At 42.2% G+C, this 24,290-nt stretch overlaps 1 protein-coding gene across 1 annotated transcript in view; it reads left to right on the top strand.

Moving 5' to 3' along the window:
- mtmr4 (myotubularin related protein 4) overlaps positions 1-24,290 on the top strand; it is a 158,197-nt gene that overhangs the window by 119,421 nt on the left and 14,486 nt on the right. Inside the window, exons 4-10 of the mRNA XM_038988525.1 lie at positions 912-1,028; positions 15,331-15,413; positions 16,449-16,615; positions 16,725-16,821; positions 18,979-19,092; positions 21,187-21,389; positions 24,124-24,252. Coding sequence (XP_038844453.1) covers positions 912-1,028; positions 15,331-15,413; positions 16,449-16,615; positions 16,725-16,821; positions 18,979-19,092; positions 21,187-21,389; positions 24,124-24,252 — 910 coding nt within the window. The remainder of the gene's footprint in view (positions 1-911; positions 1,029-15,330; positions 15,414-16,448; positions 16,616-16,724; positions 16,822-18,978; positions 19,093-21,186; positions 21,390-24,123; positions 24,253-24,290) is intronic.

Below are 24,290 nucleotides of genomic sequence, written 5' to 3' on the forward strand. Positions count from 1 at the left end.
GGAATGCAGGCCTGGAGTCTGGGCTGAGGGACAGGGCTGTGGGACTAATGAAATGGGCATGTATCTGGAATGTTAGACGGTTTGAGAGCCATCACAAACCCAGTACCGTCAACCATGTACACACACACACACACACAGTACATAGTACACAACCTCCCTGCCCGCCTGCCTGTCGGCCTGTTCACTCAGGCTCAAAGAACAGCCAACCTGCTCTCCTCTCTCACATAGATAATTTTATGCTGTTAGTGCTAATGGCGACTGCCACAAAGCACATTTATGAATGGATTCAAGAAGCTACACATTTGGCATTAGTTCCTACTTCACAGTAGGGTAATAAAAAAAAATTGTCTTTCTTTTTAAAAGAAATGCCTTCTTGAACGTGAACTTTCATGTACCTTAATAACAAACTTGTATGTGATCTGTAAATATGAATACAAATGTTAAATGACGAGCCATGTTGGTTAAGCCACAGAAAAAGCCAGCAACCTTCCCACTAGCCATGATTGGAGAAAGTAATTATATTTCTATACTGTTTACCAAAGCAGCTGGAGAACAAGCCAATCAGATTCCAACAACACTGACCAGGAGAACTAAAGGTCTTTTCACACTACTAGGTACACATTTAAGAGACCACGAACAGGTGTGATAATCAGCAGGATAGTGTTGATTCTCTATTGGACCATGTACTGGTAATTTTGTACTGGTTTGATGTGTGATGGCTGTATTGCAAGTTTTACAGAGAACAATGGGATTAATAGGAAGATAATGAAGTGAATATACTGTAAAAACTGCAAGGTTTTAACTTTGTGATGTTTGTGTCCTGATATCCAACGTTGTCCTTATCGCAATGTTGATTAAGCGTTGTGGTTCATGTTGTCTTAACGTTGCGTTGACGTTTGTGTCCCCTCCAGGTGCCGTTCCCAGCTCTGCAGGGGGAAGGGGTGGAGTATCTAGGCCGAGCCGATGACACCATCATCGCCATCTCCAACTACAGGCTCCACATCAAGTTTAAGGACTCCATTATAAATGTAAGACATAATGAACACATGCGTATTTTACGATAGGCTGTTTTTTTTTTTTTTTTTTTTTTTTTTTTTTTTTTTCCTAGGGGTGGATCAGCTTAATATTGCGGAAAGAATGTTGCTTCCAATGTAATTGTCTGCATCATTTCCAATCCCCCATATTTTTTTGGGTAAATATATATATCCATACACGCATGCATACATATACACATATATACATACACATACCTATATAGACATACATACTTTTTTAAAGAATATACCTTTATTATTATTCCCCGCAACCCTACCACCGCTCCCCCAATTGGAGTAAACTAATAAACACTTCTGCTTTTACCTTCAATTTATACATCTTATACCTATTTTACAGACAGTCTACTTTATAATAGTTCTCTCTTGTTTGTTCTTAGTCCTTCCTCTATTTCTGTTGTCCATCCAATTTTATTTCCACTTGTAACTGTGCTATTTCACAAAAGCTCCGCACCTATACACATTTCACAGATCCCGTATGCCCTACATTGTTTATCTTGTTATTAGTCCCACCCTTCAGTTCCACTCAACCCTTCCCATCTATCTTCCAACATCATCCATTTCGGATTTTTATTTGCCATATATTTTTCAACTGTGCTGTGATGCTTCACAAAAGATTTGAACCTTCCTATTCTCATAGCTTCTACAGATTGTAAATTAAAAATAAACATTTTTGCTAAAATAATTATTATATTATTGATTGATTGACTATGGCTTTTCAAATCCCCCAGTATTGCTATCTGTAGCGTTAGTTCTAGGCAAATGTTGCAATTCTTCAGCCATTCCTGGACCTGTGACCAAAAACGAGCTACATATGGACAATACCAAAATAAATGATCTAATGACTCTGCCTCCTCACAACAGAATCTGCAGAGCTGGGAAGATTGTATACCCCATATATATAACATTCTATTAGTTGCAAGAATTTTGTACAGTAATTTAAATTGAAAAATTCGAAGTTTTGAATCCGGCGTTGTTTTGCGTATCAATTCATAAACCTTGTGCCATGGAATGGGTACATCGAAAATCTCTTCCCAACTATTTTGCAATTTATATGGCACAGCTGTCAGTTTTTTGGTCCTTAAATGAAATTGGTATATGTTTTTATTTATCACACTTTTCTTTAACCATTTATGTTCTTTAATACAGGGCCGACATACAAATTCCTTACTTTTTTCCCCTTCTACTTGCCTCTTCCATTTTTGTGGTAATGCTGCAATTAATTGGTTGTAATTTTGGGTAGAGCAGACATTTCCATATGTCTGTGTTAGCTGCATGTGTGACATAACTCCACCAGTCCTATTTATGATATCATTCACAAAAATTATACCTTTTTTAAACATTTCTTCGATAAATACAGTTTTTTTATCAATTACTATATTTGAATTTAACCACAATATTTGTTGTACTATTTGTTCCGTCCTTTCAGGTGGATTAAACTGAAATTGCAACCAACTTTCTAAGGCTTGTTTAAAAAATAAGGATATTTTGGAGATTATTTCCTTTTCAAACAACCGAATGTGAGCAGGTGTAATCTGAATAAAGGGAAAAAGGCCCTTCTTGAACATAGGATGAGACATTCGTACCAATTTACTAGAGAACCAGTTTGGATTTAAGTATAACTTTTGTATGACTGATGCCTTTAGTGAGAGGTCTAATGCTTTAATATTTAATAATTTCTGCCCTCCGAATTCATATTCGTTATATAAATAGGCCCTTTTAATTTTATCTGGCTTGCCGTTCCAAATAAAATGGAATATTTTTTGTTCATATAATTTAAAAAGCAGGTCACTAGGTGTAGGCAAAACCATAAGCAAATAGGTAAACTGTGATATGACTAAAGAGTTAATCAGGGTGATTTTTCCACAAATAGACAAGTATTTTCCTTTCCATGGTAGCAAGATCTTATCTATTTTTGCTAACTTTCTATAAAAATTTATTGGAGTGAGATCATTTCTTTCTTTTGGGATTTTTATACCGAGTATGTCCACATCTCCGTCAGACCATTTAATTGGTAAACTACATGGCAATATAAAATGTGTATTTTTTAGTGATCCAATACGTAATATGGTACATTTATCATAATTTGGTTTTAATCCAGAGAGGATAGCAAAGGTATCTAGATCCTCTATGAGGCCGTGGAGCGACTCTAGTTGTGGTTTTAAAAGAAAACATGAATCATCAGCGTACAATGACACCTTGGTTTTTAAGCCACGGATTTCTAATCCATTAATATTAATGTTTGATCTAATTTTAACAGCTAACATTTCGATGGCAATAATAAATAGATATGCCGATAGTGGACAACCTTGTTTTACTCCTCTAGATAGTTTAAAATTTTCTGAGATGTAGCCATTATTTACTATTTTACACCTAGGGTTACTATACATAATTTTAACCCATTTTATAAGAGATTCCCCAAAATTGAAATATTCTAGGCATTTATATATAAACTCCAGTCGTACTTTATCAAAAGCCTTTTCAAAATCAGCTATGAAAACCAGACCTGGTGTCCCCGATATTTCATAGTGTTCTATTGTTTCCAGTACTTGCCTTATATTATCTCCAATGTATCGTCCATGTAAAAAACCTGTCTGATTAGGATGAATAATATCTGACAAAACTTTTTTTATTCTATGCGCCAAGCATTTTGCTAGGATTTTTGCATCACAACACTGAAGTGTAAGAGGTCTCCAATTTTTTAATTGGACTGGATCTTTATATATACCACTTGGGTCCTGTTTCAGTAATAACGATATCAGACCTTCTTGTTGCGTGTCTGATAATCTACCATTTATATAGGAGTGGTTAAAACAAGCTAATAATGGTCCTTTGAGTATATCAAAAAAAGTTTTGTATACTTCCACTGGTATGCCATCCAGCCCTGGAGTTTTCCCATCCTTAAAGGCCCCAATTGCATCAAGCAGTTCCTCCTCTGTAATTGGGCCTTCACATGAGTCTTTCTGTACAGATGTTAATTTTACATTATTAATAGGAAAAAAATCCATACAATTAGTTTCAGTTAGTGGAGATGGAGGAGCCTGAAACGAAAACATATTCTTAAAGTACTTTACTTCCTCTTTCAAAATATCATTTGGTGAATCATGCGTGACTCCATCATTTGTAACAAGTTTTAATACATTTTTTTTGGTAGCATTTCTATATTGAAGATTGAAAAAGAATTTGGTGCATTTTTCCCCATATTCCATCCAGTTCGCTTTATTTTTATAATATATTACACTGGATCTTTCTTGAATAAGTTCCTCCATTTCTTTTTGTTTTTCCTCTAACTTATTCTGTGCCTCTATGGTACCGTTTTTATTGCTATCTAACTGTACTGTTAGTCCTTCAATTTCCTTTGTTAATATGGACTCTTTTGATCTAAATTCCCTTTGTTTTATAGATGAGTACTGAATTGCATGGCCTCTAAAGGCACACTTAAAAGTGTCCCATACAATAAGGGGATCTGCTGTACCTATGTTATGTCTGAAAAAGTCAGTTATAAAATCTTCTGTCCTAGTTCTAAACAATTTATCATCTAGTAGACTTTGATTAAATTTCCAATATCCTCGCCCACGTGGAAATTCTGTAAGAGAAATATATATGCCAATTATGTGATGATCCGACCGCATTCTGTCCCCTATCAACACTTTTTTAACTTTTGGTGCCAGAGAGAATGGTATAAGAAAGTAGTCAAGACGACTAGCTTGATTCAGCCTCCGCCATGTATATCTCACTAAATCAGGGTATTTAAGTCTCCATATATCCACTAATTCCAATATATCCATGACATTCATGATTTCCTTAAGTGCCTGAGGGTGATAGTTTGTAGTGTGATTTCCTTTCCGGTCTATAGAGGTATTTAAGACCGTATTAAAATCTCCCACTATAATAATAGAGTCTAGTGTTGCTTGTAGAGTTGATAAATTCTTATATATATTTTCAAAGAAGCTTGGATCATCATTATTCGGACCGTATAGGTTAACAAGCCATATTTGTTTATTGTCCAATAACATATTTAAAATAATCCATCTACCTTGAGGATCTGTTTGGACAATTTGCACATTTGGATCAAAATTATTGTTAATTAAAACCATCACCCCTTTTGAATTTCTTTGCCCATGGGAGAAATATATTTTGCCCCCCCAGTTCTTTTTCCACAAAACTTCATCTAAAATTGTTGAATGGGTTTCCTGTAAACAATAGATATTATAATCCTTCTCTTTTAGCCAGGTAAATACTGATCGTCTTTTCTTATTATCTGCTAAGCCATTACAATTGTAACTGGCTATACTTATTTCACCACTTACCATAATGAGACACACCTTTCATTCTTTTAATCAGAATATATTTTTGTAAACGTACTATTAAAAAGTAACATAATGATTGAGTGTCTATATAGTTGTACCATGATATTTGCATTTCTACTAAGTAAACCTCCAATTGGTCCCTACTATTCCACCCGCTAAAAGGCCTCATCTCGAGATGGCTTGTCATCCCAATGCCCGGCAGACCACCCTCGACCCCCTGTATCCCATAGCCCTGAACCGACTGGGATCCATTCTTTGAAAAGAGCATACAGTGCCATTTACCGAATTGAAGTAGATCAATTGCCATATGCATTTCCATTGCCCTCACCTCGATTTGTATTATATATATCTGTGGATCATCCTCTATTGTCCCTAACATCTTTTACTTCTTCCTTCGCAACAGTTGTGGGATACACACATACACCCACACACACTCAGCCCTTACCCCCACACAACCATAAGCTCACTTTCTCAACAATTGCACCATCCCAGAGCCCAACTCAAGATGGGTCATGATTTACAAATGCACTTGCAGTTGCAGCTACATGAGAAGGCCTGCAAGACCGCACAAAAAATGAGCAAAAATTGAGAGATTTATTTACCATTGTCACATCCTAGATAATGGAGGTCAAATGTACACCTTATTCCTGAAACACCCACAATACGGCCACCCGTCATGACCATGTCCCCACGCATCTCCATGCAGTCCGACTTTGATTTTGTGCCGCCAGGGCCACAATAATATACCCCCTCTCTGAATGTCCGAGTGTGACCCCCTCCCCATGGGTTACTGCAGCTAGTGTTGCCAGCACTGCCACTGCCTGGGTGGGGGCACCCCACCGGAATCCCCACCGGCTAGGTACAAGGTCGTCAAGGTTCTCATTAGCAGCTTTGAGAATTTCCTTGTATATTATGCTCTCCCTTTAGGGGGCTTTGGCTTTGCAGGACCAACCCTGCCAAGCAGGCTCAGAATCTTGAGGGGGCAGTGCTGCTCTTGGTCTCTGACCTCATTTTAGCTGCATACAGAGACCGCTTACAGCGAGCACATAAAACAGTTAGGGACTTCTCCTTAGTATCTGGGTCATTCAGGTGGGTGTCTAGGGTATAGTGCCATGGACCGTACCATTAAAATAGGATAATAAATAATTAGATATAATTTATAAAAAAATATTTAAAAAATGTAGTTCTCCATGATAGGACAATAAATAAATAAGACGTATAATTCATTATAAAAGTATATCGATCATCTGAACAACATTGAAAGCCCTCTCATACCCGGCTCACAGCAATACATTGGCTCTGGGATATGCAACCATTTCCTTACTCACTCACTCAACTTTCCAAACATAACAAATAAAATAAAAAATAAACACAAACCATACCATCCACACATACTGTGCCTTCTGTTTACTTAGTTTTTATCTTCACTATGTTGAATTAGTGCTTGTGTGTTCAATTAGTTATATGTGAAGATTTATAGAAAAGCTATATTTTTTATTGTATTGTTACAATCAGTAACCGGGCTTGAATTGTGTTTATTTCCCTCGTCTATGAGAACTTTGTAATTTTTAAAATAACCATGGAGTAGTCTTTGTGTCTCTGAACAACTGGTTATCAATATATAGTTTATCAACGACGAGAGCTACTCGTTTCGCTTTTAATCTATTTTCTTTGAAAATTGGATACAGAACTTTACGCCGTTCTGCAATTTCCTTCGGAAACTGATCATTCATGCCAATTTTGGTCCCAGCAAGTCTTTTACCCAGGCTTTTAACCATTATTTTATCTTTAAATGAAGCAAATTTGGCAACGATTGGGCGTTCGTACCTCTGCCCTCTCTGTAGGCGATAGGCTGGTATTGATCCACGGACCGGTTTGGGTTTTTACTTTACCTTCTATATCGGTATTTAAATATTTGGTTTGTTAAATGTGATACGTTTTGTGTAACGTCCATTTTTATAGTTTACTTCGCTACTTCTGTCATCGCTCTCTGCTCTCTCTTAACATGCCGCTTTCCACACAGACATAGCCCCGCCCCCTGTCACTCAAGGTGGGCATTTGTTGTTCCTCGACCACGAGACACTTGCCTTCAGTCTGTATGGTCAATGCAACACATGGATCAATGTTGATGACAATGATGCTGTTTTCACTTTGCTTCCTAATATAAATCCAGTAGTGCTTTATAATTACACTATTAGTTTGTGTTTCTGCAACCAGCTATCTGCAACCAGCTAGTTTCTATTTTCTTAGCTAGTTGGACCTAAATCGTGTTAGCTGCTAATGCTAATCCCTAGTTAGCTGGCTAGCTAGCTAGCTAATGTACTGAGTCAGAGCAAACATACAGTACCACTCAAAAGTTTGAACACAGCTACTCATTCAATGGTTTTTCTTTATTTTTACTATTTTCTATGTTGTAGAATAATAGTGAAGACATCACAACTATGAAATAACACATATGGAATCATGTAGTACCCAAAAAAGTGTTATTTTATATTTGAGATTCTTCAAAGTAGGCACCCTTTGCCTTGATGAAAGCATTGCACACTCTTGGCATTCTCTAAACCAGCTTCACCTAGAATGCTTTCCCAACAGTCTTGAAGGCGTTCCCACATATGCTGAGTACTTGTTGGCTGCTTTTCCTTCACTCTGCAGTCCGACTTATCCCAAACCATCTCAATTGGATTGAGGTCAGGTGATTGTGGAGATCAGGTCATCTGATGCATGACTCCATCACTCTCCTTGGTCAAATAGCCCTTACACAGCCTGGAGGTGTGTTGGGTCATTGTCCTGTTGAAAAACAAATGATAGTCCCACTAAGGGCAAACCAGATGGGATGGCGTATTGCTGCAGAATGCTGTGGTAGCCATGCTGGTTAAGTGTGTTTTGAATAATAAATAAATTACTGACAGTGTCACCAGCAAAGCACCATCACATCTCCTCATCCGTGCTTCACGGCGGGAACTACACATGGGGAGATCATCCGTTTGCCTACTCTGCGTCTCACAAAGACACCGGGGTTGAAACCAAAAATCTCAAATTTGGACTCATCAGACAATAGGACAGATTTCCACTGGTCTAATGTCCGTTGCTCGTGTTTCTTGGCCCAAGCAAGTCTCTTCTTCTTATTGGTGTCCTTTAGTAGTGGTTTCTGTGCAGCAATTTCACCATGAAGGCCTGATTCACGCCGTCTCCTCTGAACAGTTGATGTTGAGATGTGTCTGTTACTTGAACTCTGTGAAGCATTTATTTGGGTTGCAATTTTTGAGGCTGGTAACTAATGAACTTATCCTCTGCAGCAGAGGTAACTCTGGGTCTTCCTTTCCTGTGGCGGTCCTCATGAGAGCCAGTTTCATCATAGCGCTTGACGGATTTTGCGACTGCACTTGAAGAAATGTTCAAAGTTCTTGAAATGTTCCGCATTGACTGACCTTCATGTCTTAAAGTAATGATGGACTGTCATTTATCTTTGCTTATTTGAGCTATTCTTGCCATAAAATGGACTTGGTCTTTTACCAAATAGGGCTATCTTTTGTTTACCACCCCTACCTAGTCACAAAAGAAATTCCACAAATTAACTTTTAACAATCAACACCTGTTAATTGAAATGCATTTCAGGTGACTACCTCATGAAGCTGGTTGAAAGAATGCCAGGAGAGTGCAAAGCTGTCATCAAGGCAAAGGGTGGCTTCTTTAATGAATCTCAAATATAAAAAATAGAAAAATAGAAAATAGTAAAACATAAATACAAACTGTGTCCAAACTTTTGACTGGTACTGTAATTAGCTATACAGCCTGATAATACCAGTGATGATGTAGACCTAAATCATCATGTTTTTTGTGCAACAGTATCTTCTAAATCAAAGAGGAATAAACAAAGCATGAATATGTTAGTTACATGAAGTAGCTAAGAGAAAACATTCAATGTAGCCAAAAGTTATAGGGTCCCCAAGTAAACACGTATCAACACTTTGGTTCATACCCTGTCACAATAATTCCTTCCTGGTGTTTTCATTTGTTGTCATCTTAATAAACATTGTATTCAAAGTGCACACTATTATATTCTAACTATGGAATTAGAATAATCATTCTATTTCCATGATTCCAACAGTTCACCCAAGTGTTTTGCTCTAAATCCCAAGTCAAATCATAATTGCAACATTTGGTTAAAAATAAGGTCTAGATTATTTGCCTATATTGTGCAGCCCAGTGTGGAAATAGTCTAAAATGAGTGCAGGAAATGCAGAAATTGAAGAAAATGCGGAAAAGTATTTTGGGGTGAATTGAACAGTATAAAACAATCAGAATGGAGAAAGACCCATTGAAATCACTTAGAATGTATGTGTTGCCACCCTAAGGTCACGCACTACACATAAAGCAAATTTAGAACTTTTATTATTCTGTGATATTACATTTTTGCCATATCGCCCAGCCCTAACACATGCAATACACATGATACAGAGATCCTGGAAAAAAACAACACTAGCATGTTCAAGTAGCTAGGTAGCCTAGTGGTTAGAGTGTTGGACTAGTAACTGAAAGGTTGTAAGATCGAATCCCCGAGCTGACAAGGTAAAAATCTGTTGTTCTGCCCCTGAATGAGGCAGTTAACCCACTGTTCCTAGGCCGTCATTGAAAATAATAATTTGTTCTTAACTGTCTTGCCTAGTTAAATATAGGTTAAATAAAAAAATAGCTCCTCTGACATAGCCTGGTTAAACCAGATTGAACGCTGCAGTGTAATGTACATAAATCATTTTGGTTGCCAGGCTAATTGCTACACTGTCTATAGATCTGTAGATATGTGCACAGAACTGAGAGGTAGTAATGTGAGGAACAGAACCCTGCCTGAAAGGAGAGGCTCTGCTGGTTAGGTTCATTACAGGCCATATAATACATTTTAGACAGAATGTCCTGCTACTTACAAGCCAAGGCTGGTAGCACTTCAAATTATGTGATTGAGATGCAGAGCCATTCCCAGGACCTGATGCCTGGTCCCCTCCTCACACCCACTGAGTTGGCAGTGTGTCGGGAGTGGTGCAGTGAGCGGTGTCTATGATCTCACCACCAGCCAGGACTGTTTTACGTGACCTCTGGAGTTTCAGGGAGCCGGCCCAGCGCTTACTTAAAGTTGCACGTGCACACCACAGACACACACACACACACACAGACAGACACACAGACAGACACACAGTCACACACAGTCACACACAGTCACACACACACACACACACACACACACACACACACACACACACACACATACATCTTGGCATCAGAGTGAGATTCCACCTCCTCCCCTACTCCTCTTTAGTCTCGAAACTCGACCCTAGGCAACAGTGACTAGGGTTTGGTTTCAATGATAGACTCTTTTGGCATAGAGGATCGATGTCACTGCCTATGTCGATAAGGGAGAAAAATGTATTTATTTATTCTGCTTGAATAAAACAAATCACATGGCAGACATGTGAGAATGTCGCGATTCAAAACCTTTTTAATTCAAGCAGATAAAGTAATGAAGTAGGCAGTGACGTAGTTCCTCTATGCCAAATGAGTCCGTCATTGAAACTAGAACCTAGTCACTGACCACGTTTACATGCGCACAGTATTCCTGATAGTAGCTCATATCCTACTTAAGGTCTTATTCGGGATAAGCTGTTTACATTCACCTTTGATATCCTGCTTACGAGTATCTATGTAACCATGAATATACAGAAAATCCTCATTTAAGTTCATATGGGTTAAATGGAATAGTAACTGAAATAAGGACACTGACTGTAGACCTATAACCTTCTACATGTAGAGTAAAATAATATAAACTCCAGGTGATTTATGCATTTCTTGCAGTAAAATTATACAACAAATGTTTATTTTGTCTCGGGAACAGAAGTGGAGAAATATGATTTCTTTCTTTCAGCATCTCTTGAGAAAATGTGAATGTGTGTGTAATGTGTTATCTCTGGCACTGTTAAACAAGTAGACAGTATTTCAACCACATGAAATATGCACCCAATATGAACTGAAGTCTTATCAGAAACGTGTTTCATCGTTTTCTCAGCGTTTCGTTTCCTTAAAACCTGTCAAACTGATGACATTTGGATATTTTGCACAGGACCAATCTTTCCACTGTTTTTAGTTATTCCGTTTTCTCCCTGATCCCTATACGAAACAGACAACTTTACCGGTGTTAACTAGATTACTAGTGCATTCATTCTATCGATGTAAGAAATTATTCTGGTGAGCATACTTTATAGTCTTCTGGGGCAGTTATGACAGAAGAGAAACAACATGTATCTAACTATAGTTGACAAACAAATGGCCTACCAAATGTCGGAAAAAGCATGTCTAAATTATTGGTGAAATTAGCCAGTAGGCTATATGGACCAGTACGGAGTATCAGCAAAATAAATTATTATGTAATTATGGTGGATCAAATTGCACAGATTCTTCATTTTTTTTAAGTGATTCGTTTGACAATCAGATGAAAACATCATCACACAACACCTATGATATGCGAAACTGAGCCTGCGCAGAAAGCGAAAAATAAAAGTCAACGGGATAAGATGTTTACATGCCACAGTATCCCGTCAAAGATCAGCATATCATAGACATCTTATCCGAGTTTCTCATAACCGGGATACAAGCTTTTTCGTGTTGTTGTAAACGGGATATGATGTTTATATGAGTCAACTCAAAAACAGAATGCGGCAGTATCCCGAATATTGGTGTGCATGTAAACAAGGTCAATGTGTTGCCTAGGGTCGAGTTTTAGAGACTAGCTCCTCTCCTCCTTCTCCCCCATCCCAGAACTCCAGTCATCTAACAGAGTACCATTTTTTTTTAAACATACAGACATCTGCACTGTCAGTTTGTGCTGCATGGGTATTAAAATGTTACATTTTGATATACTTTCCCCTTCCATTTTCTTCTCTCATACTTTCCTTTTCAAGCTTGGTTGTGGTCAGCAAAAGTCACTCTTTCTGCCTTGCTAATTTGTGTTCTCTGCTTGATTTTATTATCTTCCATCTTTAGCTCTTTCTTTTTATGTTTTGCCTATCATTAACTTCGTTCTGTTGTTTTTCTTCAGTTTAATAGTTTTTCCATTTCCTCTGTCCCCTGTCTTGTTGTCACCCCCCTCCTTCATGCTCTCTGCTCCCTCCCTGGTCCTGGTGTATGTCTGTCACTTTGTTGTAGACCTATCAAGGTGTGGACAATCATATTTCTGTGAGTACCTTGTGTCAACAGCAACCGTTAGCTTCCCCCCTCCTCCCTCCCACAGTCTAGACTAGACCGCTCTATCATTCAACCTCTGGTTCAGACGGACTACTCCTGGATTATTGTGCACTCCGGAAGGACAAAATGTAATTTAATTTGAAATTGGAAGCAATCTAAAAACTGTTTTATTAATTTTCTGATTCAGAATCTTCTCAACATTGAATATACACTGCTCAAAAAAATAAAGGGAACACTTAAACAACACAATGTAACTCCAAGTCAATCACACTTCTGTGAAATCAAACTGTCCACTTAGGAAGCAACACTGATTGACAATAAATTTCACATGCTGTTGTGCAAATGGAATAGACAAAAGGTGGAAATTATAGGCAATTAGCAAGACACCCCCAATAAAGGAGTGGTTCTGCAGGTGGTGACCACAGACCACTTCTCAGTTCCTATGCTTCCTGGCTGATGTTTTGGTCACTTTTGAATGCTGGCGGTGCTTTCACTCTAGTGGTAGCATGAGACGAAGTCTACAACCCACACAAGTGGCTCAGGTAGTGCAGCTCATCCAGGATGGCACATCAATGCGAGCTGTGGCAAGAAGGTTTGCTGTGTCTGTCAGCGTAGTGTCCAGAGCATGGAGGCGCTACCAGGAGACAGGCCAGTACATCAGGAGACGTGGAGGAGGCCGTAGGAGGGCAACAACCCAGCAGCAGGACCGCTATCTCCGCCTTTGTGCAAGGAGGAGCAGGTGGAGCACTGCCAGAGCCCTGCAAAATTACCTCCAGCAGGCCACAAATGTGCATGTGTCTGCTCAAACGGTCAGAAACAGACTCCATGAGGGTTTTAAGAGGGCCCGACGTCCACAGGTGGGGGTTGTGCTTACAGCCCAACACCGTGCAGGACGTTTGGCATTTGCCAGAGAACACCAAGATTGGCAAATTCGCCACTGGCGGCCTGTGCTCTTCACAGATGAAAGCAGGTTCACACGCACATGTGACAGACGTGACAGAGTCTGGAGACGCCGTGGAGAATGTTCTGCTGCCTGCAACATCCTCCAACATGACCGGTTTGGCGGTGGGTCAGTCATGGTGTGGGGTGGCATTTCTTTGTGGGGCCGCACAGCCCTCCATGTGCTCGCCAGAGGTAGCCTGACTGCCATTAGGTACCGAGATGAGATCCTCAGACCCCTTGTGAGACCATATGCTGGTGCGGTTGGCCCTGGGTTCCTCCTAATGCAAGACAATGCTAGACCTCATGTGGCTGGAGTGTGTCAGCAGTTCCTGCAAGAGGAAGGCATTGATGCTATGGACTGGCCCGCCCGTTCCCCAGACCTGAATCCAATTGAGCACATCTGGGACATCATGTCTCGCTCCATCCACCAACGCCACGTTGCACCACAGACTGTCCAGGAGTTGGCGGATGCTTTAGTCCAGGTCTGGGAGGAGATCCCTCAGGAGACCATCCGCCACCTCATCAGGAGCATGCCCAGGCGTTGTAGGGAGGTCATACAGGCACGTGGAGGCCACACACACTACTGAGCCTCATTTTGACTTGTTTTAAGGACATTACATCAAAGTTGGATCAGCCTGTAGTGTGGTTTTCCACTTTAATTTTGAGTGTGACTCCAAATCCAGACCTCCATGGGTTGATAAATTTGATATCCATTGATCATTTTTGTGTGATTTTGTTGTCAGCACATTCAACTATGTAAAGAAAAAAGTATTTAATAAGAATATTTCATTCATTCAGATCTAGGATGTGTTATTTTAGTGTTCCCTTTATTTTTTTGAGCAGTGTAATTGAATGCATTTAGCAAGGCAAGAGCCAAGCAGTTCTGTTTTGCAGAGATTTCATTTATAGCGCATCTTAAGATTTTGTAGCACCACTTTGTGCCGAAGTCTGTCTGAAGTGTGGCAGCATGAATTGGTTGTTCATTACCGAGTTAGATGACCCAGGCCCCCGCCGGTCAGCGTAGATGCTGATTGGCCTGCCCCAATCAAAGGTCAAGCCTCATTGGGTAATTTTAAAACTGTTGCGTTCGGAGTGACATCATTAACACCCCTGAGCTGTGGACCAATAATAGAGCTAGAGCTGTGGTACGGAACACTACAGGCTCAGCATGATAGAATGACTGAGTGAAGATTCTGGAATAGATTGCACTGCTGCAGACTCCAGAGCTTGGCCTGTGGTGATGACTCATTGGTTTAAAATGGTTATTATGGTTGCATAATGGTTGTTGTTTGTATGAATGAGATTTACTGTGTTAGAATTTACTGTGGCAACTATGAAAAGTGTAAATACATATAAACGTTATAGTTCATGGAAGGCATTGACAATGTAATAACATGCAGCGTGATGATTTTATAAGGAAATGCAAATGATGCTGTCGTGAATTAGATATTGGTCTGGCAATAGAGGCATTGTTATGGTGTCTGTTTTAGGCCTATACCTAATAGAGGCTTGCGTGAATTTACATAACCCATGGGAAAGGTAAGTCCACCACAAATATCCTCTTCCAATCCCCTCTGCTGTGTGAAAAATAATATTGTTACCTCACCGTGCCTTGCTGTCTACCTTACAGTAGGTACCTTAACTAGCCATGACGAGCCTAGATTACTAGGTACTTCATTAAATGTGTTGTGTTCAGTGAGGTATCCTGTGTAAAGTGGTGCCCCCGTTATTAGAGGTATTGTGTCTATCCTGGTGTCTTGTGTAATGTGGTGTCCTCTCTCTGTCTCCCCGTACAGGTGCCTCTGAGGCTCATAGAGAGTGTGGAGAGCAGAGACATGTTCCAACTGCACATCATCTGCAAGGACGCCAAAGTCGTCAGGTAAAGAGAAAATTCCTACTTTATATCTACGGTACCTACACTGGCTTGTGACAAACAACTATTATTAGGACTTATTGATAAATGGATATCTTGTGCTCCATGAATCATTGTTTTTTTACATGATCAAAAATAGGAATTGTTTTCATAAGTCTTTTTTGAAATTAAATTTGATTGACATTAAGCACAACATGATATTTCTTGACACAATGTATAGGCTTAATTCGTAGTGGTCTTTTTTGATAGGCCTATGCCACAATATTTCTGCTAATGGGAAAACTAGATCCTTTGTTATTGCAAAACCACTTAAGATCCTTTTTTTTTGCCCGCCCCTCTGGAAACCTCTTTTTCAAAGCTAAGAATCCGGATCCGGTTCTGTGCATGTGTTATTTTACACACACATAGCTGCTGCTCACAATCCCCCTCCCTTCACGTTTCACTCTTTACTCACCCTCTTCTGAAAAGACTGAAATTTCAAGGAATCAAAGCCAATCTATGCCCTGCAGCCCACTTCTCTCCTATACAACTGTAGTGTTGCTGGCTCACTTTGACAGCCTGTCTGGCATCTTCTTCACAGAGATGCAGACATCAGAAGTGTTCCCACCTCTTTGATTGTGATGGCTTTATATCCTGCCTGAGGAGCAGATGTGATGTGGTACGGCCCAGGGAAACACTCAGAGCACTCATGAGAATATAGAATCATAGAAAAATCTCCATGTTGGAGAGCACTCATTATTACCCGTTTGTGAACTACTGTAAGAGAGAATATAGGCCTACATACAGTAACTGTATACCACCCTCACATTCTGTCCAATTAAGATGACTTTCAAAACAAACTTGTCGGACAATATGTGATAATGTAGGCATAACCCATGGCTATGTATTATCTTTTAGTCCTTGAACATGTTTTGCCTAAAAATAATAATAGATCATGTACACAAACCATAATAATATGGTGAAAGCATGATAATGGTGTTGAAGTTGGTGGCCATCCTCTGATTTTCCATCCTATGTGTTTGTGTTTTGTTATCTACTCAGATGCCATTTCTCGACATTCAAGCAGTGCCAGGAGTGGCTGAAGCGTCTGAACCGGGCCATAGCCCACCCTGGCAGGCTGGAGGATCTGTTTGCCTTGGCCTACCACGCCTGGTGTCTGGGGGGCAGCGCAGACGATGAGGACCAGCACCTACACCTCTGTAGACCAGGTTGGTGTCAGACATGTACACACACACACATGCACACACACACGCAGATTAAAACCCTGAGGCCTCATTATTGTTGCTTTACCTCTCTTTCCTCTTTCTCTCTGTGTAGGTGATCATGTCCGTCAGAGGCTGGAGATGGAGGTGAGGAGGATGGGCTTCGACATGCAAAACGCCTGGAGAGTGTCCGACATCAACCTCAACTACAAGTATGATACACACAAAAACACGTACACACGGCCCCCAGTCTCAACACAGAGAGGGAAGATTGATGATCAAACAACTGCCTCATCGCAGTGCACGCTAACCAAGGTCGCCAGGTGCACGGTGTTTCCTCCGACACATTGGTGCGGCTGGCTTCCGGGTTGGATGCGCGCTGTGTTAAAAGGAGCAGTGCGGCTTGGTTGGGTTGTGTTTCGGAGGACGCATGGCTTTCGACCTTCGTCTCTCCCGAGCCCGTACGGGAGTTGTAGAGATGAGACAAGATAGTAACTACTAACAATTGGATACCACGAAGTTGGGGAGAAAAAGGGAGTAAAATTCCAACAACAAAAAAATTATATTATAATAAAAAAAAATAAAAAAAATGTCTCATCAAGCCAACACACACACCTTAGCTAGCTAGCCCACTCTCTCCTAAGTAGGTACGTCTAACATCTGTGCTGTTAAATAGTCCCAGACTCGTTTGCGGAGCAGACTGGGTGGGGAGAGTGACTCAGCATTTCAAATAGCGTTTTCTTCGCCAGTCAGTGTTTAAACTCTCTCTCTGTTGCTGCTCAGCTTTTGATAATCTGTGTGACAGGTCTATGGGGGGGGGAGAGGGGGATACGAGGGGAGGGAGGGAGAGGGAGATACAGGGGGAGGGAGGGAGGAGGGAGGGAGCGAGGGAGGGAGGGAGTGGGGAGAGACGAGGCGAGAGAGAGAGAGACAGGGATTAGGCGGAGGGGTAGAGTAAGAGTCGATGTCATCCCTGTGACAGACTGAGCTCTCTCTCTCTCTCTCTGAAGGACAGCTGCGCAATGGGGCCCGGGGGAGGGGGGGCTTCCATCTGTCTGTTCCTCTCCTCTGTCTGACACTCACCAGTCACGTCGCACACACATCACACACACATTTCTGTGTATGTCTGTCTTGCACTGAGACATACATGCAAATCATACACACCTTTCTGTACACCCATCTCTAACACACTTACACACGCAGACATATTTAACATAACTTTCACAATTGCGCTCACACACTTGAAAAGACATTCAAAAGTGTCTGAGGCCTGTGTGTGTCCTCTGCTGGGTAGGTAAATAAGTAAATTAATCTGCAGTATGCTCTGAGAGCCACAGTGTCATGCTCTCGCTGTCTCTCTCTCTCTGTCTCTCTGTCTCTCTCTCTCTTGCTGTCTTCTCTGAGTGTCCTGCTGAGGGGGACAGACACACTGGAGGAACGGGTAATTTAAGCAGGCCGGAACCTGCTGGGGATACATGACTCAGCACAACACACACACACACACATATCTACCTGGAGCAGACAGTAGAGAGCGACTGCAGGCTAGGATAGAGATTGGAGAGAGAGAGAGAGAGAGAGATTGGAGAGAGAGAGAGAGAGAGATTGGAGAGAGAGAGAGAGAGAGAGAGAGAGAGAGAGAGAGAGAGAGAGAGAGAGAGAGAGAGAGAGAGAGAGAGAGAGAGAGAGAGAGAGAGAGAGAGAGAGAGAGAGAGAGAGAGAGAGAGAGAGAGAGAGAGAGAGAGAGAGAGAGAGAGAGAGAGAGAGAGAGAGAGAGAGAGAGAGAGAGAGAGAGAGAGAGAGAGAGAGAGAGAGATTCTGCACAGATTCTGTCAGACCTGGGCCCTGACAGTAAGAGAGAGAGAGAGAGAGAGTGCGCAACAGTGATGTGCAAACTAGAGGAGATGGTGTAAGTGCTGGAGGGTCAGAATAGATGATAGAAAGATTTAATAGGGGATCAAGAGACAGCGGGCCACTGAATATCTCTGTTACAGCAGGGCTTGGAGTTGTCGATCTCACTTTTGATATTTTATCTGAGAAATAAAAGCCCTCTCTCACTAATACTCACCTAAATAGTAGCCAACAGTCTTGATGCACTACGTTGATAATTACCCTGCTTTGCTGTGCATTTTAGTCAGTGGTAAATTAAGTACATTCTCCCTTTCCTATACGTATAAATCTACAGTCTGCAAATGTAATGGAGGTGATTTGATTAACTATACTTGCTTGATGAGTAACCTTGCCTGAGAGCTGAAGACTTGTTAGATGCCTAGAATTTAAATCAGGGGTCTGACTACTTTCTGAATGCACTGTATAATAAACGTCATAATCTGTATAACCCTAACCTGTCCCCTCATCTTCTCTCCTGCCAGGTTGTGCTCCAGCTACCCCCAGAAGCTGCTGGTGCCAGTGTGGATCACAGACAAGGAGCTGGAGAGTGTCGGCTCCTTCAGGTCCTCCAAGAGGATCCCTGTGGTGGTCTACAGGTACACACAGGACACACACACCATAACGTACACACACACATCATACACACACACCATAACGTACACACACACATCATACACACACACAAACACATCATACACACACACCATAACGTACACACATACACATGATACACACCATAACGTACACACACATCATACACACACACACCATAACATACACACACACACACACACACATCATACACCCACATCATACACACACACTCACCATAATGTACACACACACATCATACCATACACACACACCATAACATACACACACACACACACATCATACCATACACACACACCATAACGTACACACATCATACCAAACACACACACTATAATGTACACACACACACATCATACACACACACCATAACGTACACACACACATTACACACACACGATAACATACACACACACATCATACACACACATCATACACACACCATAATGTACACACACACGCATCATACCATACACACACACCATAACGTACACACACACACACACATCATACCATACACACACACCATAACGTACACACACACACACACACACACATCATACCATACACACACACCATAACGTACACACAAACACGTTGTACATTTTATTCAATTAACAGAAGCTCTTATCCAGAGTGACGTTCAGTTAATGCGTTCATCTTAAAGGATCGTTTTTGTTCTATTGATGTGTAACAGAACTATTCGCCCTTCAAGAAGACAGAAATACAGCTGGTATGAGTTTTGCATCATATGTTTAGGTAACTAGGTGAGGCAACCACATATCACAGACATAGTAAGTTAAAAAAATCTCAAATGAGCAGCTATCAGCAAAGTCAGTGCTAGTAAGAAAAGACAAGCGAGTGTTCTTTTCCAGAAACACAAGGGGCTCCTGAGTGGCACAGGGGTCTAAGGCTGTATCCAGGCTAAGGCTGAATCCAGGCTGTCTAGGGCTGAATCCAGGCTGTATCACAATCAGCCGTGATTAGGAGTCCCATAGGGCGGCGCATAATTGGCCCAGCGTCGTCTGGGTTTGGCCGGTGTAGGCCGTCATTGTAAATAAGAATTTGTTATTAACTGACTTGCTTGGTTAAATAAATAAAATCGTTTATTTTGTATTTGTTTTCTGGGGAGGGCTACTTTGTAAAGCGTTTTTCAGGCGTCTTTGTAAGATTGGTAGGCACTTAGCTGCCCTGATGTTAGGGGGAAGCTTGTTCCACAGTTTGGGTGCCAGGACAGAGATGAGCTTAGACTGGGATGAGCGGGAGCCAGCCCCTCATAGTGGTGGGAGGGCCAAGAGATGAGCGGTGGCAAAACGGAGTGCTCAGGTTGGGGTGTAGGGTTTGAACATAGACTAAAGGTATGGAGGGGCAGTTTCCCTTGCTGCTACGTAGGCAAGCAGCAGGGTCTTGAAATGGATGCGAGCTTCGAGTGTGAGCTAGAGGAGAGTGCGAAACAGCAGGGTGACATGGGAGAACTTGGGATGGTTGAGAACCAGGCGGGCTGCGGTGTTGTTGCAGGGCTTTGATGGCTGAAGCGGGTAAGCTTGCAGTAGTCCAGACGGGAGAGGTCAAGTGCCTGGACCTGTACCATGTCCGGTGTGAGGAAGGGGTCGTACTCTACTGATGTTGGAGAGCATGAACCGGCAGGAGCGAATCATTGCTCATAGAACGACAGGGTGTTGTCCAGGATTATGCCCAGGTTCTTTGCACGCCGTAGGGTTGGGACACCGTAGAGTTGTCAACCATGATAGAAAGCTTTTGGAGCGGGAAGTCCTTCCTTGGGAGGAAGGGCTTGTCCGTCTTGTAGAGTTTGAGGTGAGGGGCCAACATCCAAGCTGAGATGTCTGCCAGGCACGCAGAGATACGTGTTGCCACCTGGATGTCAGAAGGGGGGAAGGCAGGAAGGAGAAAGAAAAAACTGAAGAAAACACACTGACACATTTCAAATATCCTCACCATACCACACCTAAGTAGCAACACATTCCAAACAATGGTAATTTGACTGTTGACCTGCTCTGTTTTTTTATTGTATGTCTACTTATGGTTGGTCCCCGCTCTCTCTTCTGCCGTCCCACCAGGCACCAGAGGAACGGGGCAGTGATCGCCCGTTGCAGCCAGCCAGAGATCAGCTGGTGGGGCTGGAGAAACACAGAGGATGAATACTTGGTCACCTCCATCGCTAAGGCCTGTCTGATGGACCCAGGGGCCAGGGTCACCTGTGGGGCCGCAGCCTGCAGCCGGCCCCGGGGGGAGGGCCCAGACAGCTCCGACAGCGACTTTGGTAAGGCTGACAGAGCTTTATTATTTGACCTTTACTATACCTGATAAGTTGCCTGATAAGTTGTCTATCCTACATTCTCTTTTTTTTAATATATATATATTTTTTTACCCCCTTTTTCTCCCCAATTTCGTGGTATCCAATTGTTAGTAGTTACTATCTTGTCTCATCGCTACAACTCCCGTACGGGCTCGGGAGAGACGAAGGTCGAAAGCCATGAGTCCTCCGAAACACAACCCAACCAAGCCGCACTGCTTCTTAACACAGCGCGCATCCAACCCGGAAGCCAGCCGCACCAATGTGTCGGAGGAAACACCGTGCACCTGGCGACCTTGGTTAGCGCGCACTGCGCCCGGCCCGCCACAAGAGTTGCTGGTGCGCGATGAGACAAGGATATCCCTACCGGCCAAACCCTCCCTAACCCGGACGACGCTAGGCCAATTGTGCGTCACCCCACGGATCTCCCGGTCGCGGCCGGCTGTGACAGAGCCTGGGCGCGAACCCAGAGTCTCTGGTGGCACAGCTAGCGCTGCGATGCAGTGCCCTGGACCACTGCGCCACCCGGGAGGCCTCTATCCTACATTCTCATATGAAAAAATCTCACAGCGCTTGCTTTAGCAGCTCTTTCCAGTCTTTTGAAACCAGTAGGAATGATAACTTGTTTATGGACAACTGTAGCCGTTTCAGCTCATTCAGTTTGCACTGTCCCAAAAACAATGATGAAGACATAAGTGCCTGGGAATATGCCATTCTCAATTAATACATTCACATTGGCGTGCAATTATGTCTGGTTCATATACACACACACACACACACACACACACAAACACACACACACACACTCCTCGCCCACATACATTGTGGCTGGACAGAGGATAAATTGTCGCCAGTCAAGAACGGATGTGTATGGGCAAAATTGCTGTGGCTCTCTTGTTTGTTACCTTGTTTTCATGTTGGAGGCCAAGAATGTGGGGCCCATTTTGGGAGTGACTGTTCCCTCTCTCTCTTCCATCCACTTTGTGTGTAAATGACTGTGATATGCAGATGGGAGAACAACGGTGGGCTGCACACTGTCTACCACTCTCCAAGTTTCTGTCTCGACTCTTCTAGTTAGACAGCCCCTCAGCTTTGAGCTTGTTGAGTTTCTAAACAACACCACTGTTCTAACTGAACACACAATATTGGCTTCTCTTCACAAAAAATGGACAGCGGGACAGGAGTTGGAGCCTGTGAAAGGACTACCCCTTTTCAGAGAGTGAACTAAAGGCTAAACGCACCCCGAATCTATGGTCCCAGATCAGTTTGTCCTCAATTGCCAACTATAGGAGTGAGTTGACCATATGAGTTGGCTATACTATATCTCTCTGGTCACCCCCAAAACCAATTCTTCCTTTGGCCGCCTCTCCTTCCAGTTCTCTGCTGCCAATGACTGGAACGAACTACAAAAATCTCTGAAACTGGAAACACTTATCTCCCTCACTAGCTTTAAGCACCAGCTGTCAGAGCAGCTCATAGATTACTGCACCTGTACATAGCCCATCTATAATTTAGCCCAAACAACTACCTCTTTACCTACTGTATTCATTTATTTATTTTTGCTCCTTTGCACCCCATTATTTCTATCTCTACTTTGCACTTTCTTCCACTGCAAACCAACCATTCCAGTGTTTTTTTTACTTGCTATATTGTATTTACTTCGCCACCATGGCCTTTTTATATTTTTATTTATTTTTATATATATTTTGTTTGCCTTCACCTCCCTTATCTCACCTCACTTGCTCACATTGTATATAGACTTATTTTTCACTGTATTATTGACTGTATGTTTGTTCTACTCCATGTGTAACTATGTGTTGTTGTATGTATCGAACTGCTTTGCTTTATCTTGGCCAGGTCGCAATTGTAAATGGGAACGTGTTCTCAATTTGCCTACCTGGTTAAATAAAGGTGAAATAAATAAATAAAAAATACTGCACAAACAGATCTGTGACCAGACTAGACAGACATGCAGTACAGAGAATGTTGACTTACTCTAAATTGCAGGCCATGTATTGACTTGGGTGGGTGAGAGATTGAGGCTAGTAGCTCTGGTCCACTGTGAGTAATGACTCCATCTGAGGTGTCTGCTGGCATGATGAGGCCCTGCCTAGCAATCACAGTTCCCTAGCAATGTTGCTGTCCCCCTTCGTTGTGGTAGCTGTTACTGAGCGATGCTGCAGTGGTCATCATCAGGAGGAGATATTGATCGTCTCAAGGGGACGAGCTGAGAGTTGAGCCAGCACTATTGTTCATCATGGCCCTGTTCCTAACACTCCTCTCTCTGTTTATCCCCAGTCCATCCCCTATCGCTCTTGCTCGCTCTCTATCTCACGCTCTCTCACCCTATTCCATCCCAAAATCTTTCATGCTCTCTACCTGTCCACCTCTTCCCTCTCTCTCCCTCCATCTCTTAATCTCTACCTGTTCCCTGTCAACATCTCTCGTTCCCTCTCTCCTATGCTCCATCTCTCGTTATCTGCCTGTCCCCTAAACACACCACCCCATCTCTCTCTCCCGCCGAACTCTCCATCTGTCATTCTCTTTACCTCCCTCCACCTCACATCTCTCATTCTCTCTACCTGTCCCCTATCTGGACCATTCCATCTATATTTTTCTCTCCATCCCTCATTCTGCCTCTACCTTCCCCCCACACCACTAAAACTGAAATCTAAATCCTCTCTCTCTCTCTCTCCCTCAGACTCCTCTCTGACAGGATGTTCAGGCCCTGATGCCAACGCTGCGCCACAGAAGCTTCTCATTCTCGACGCCCGCTCCTATACCGCTGCAGTGGCCAACCGCGCCAAGGGAGGTGGCTGCGAGTGTGAAGGTCAGTACACCAGGCCTGGAATTTCATGATTTTAAGAG

Source organism: Salvelinus namaycush, chromosome 3, assembly GCF_016432855.1.
Source record: "Salvelinus namaycush isolate Seneca chromosome 3, SaNama_1.0, whole genome shotgun sequence".
NCBI lineage: Eukaryota > Metazoa > Chordata > Actinopteri > Salmoniformes > Salmonidae > Salvelinus > Salvelinus namaycush.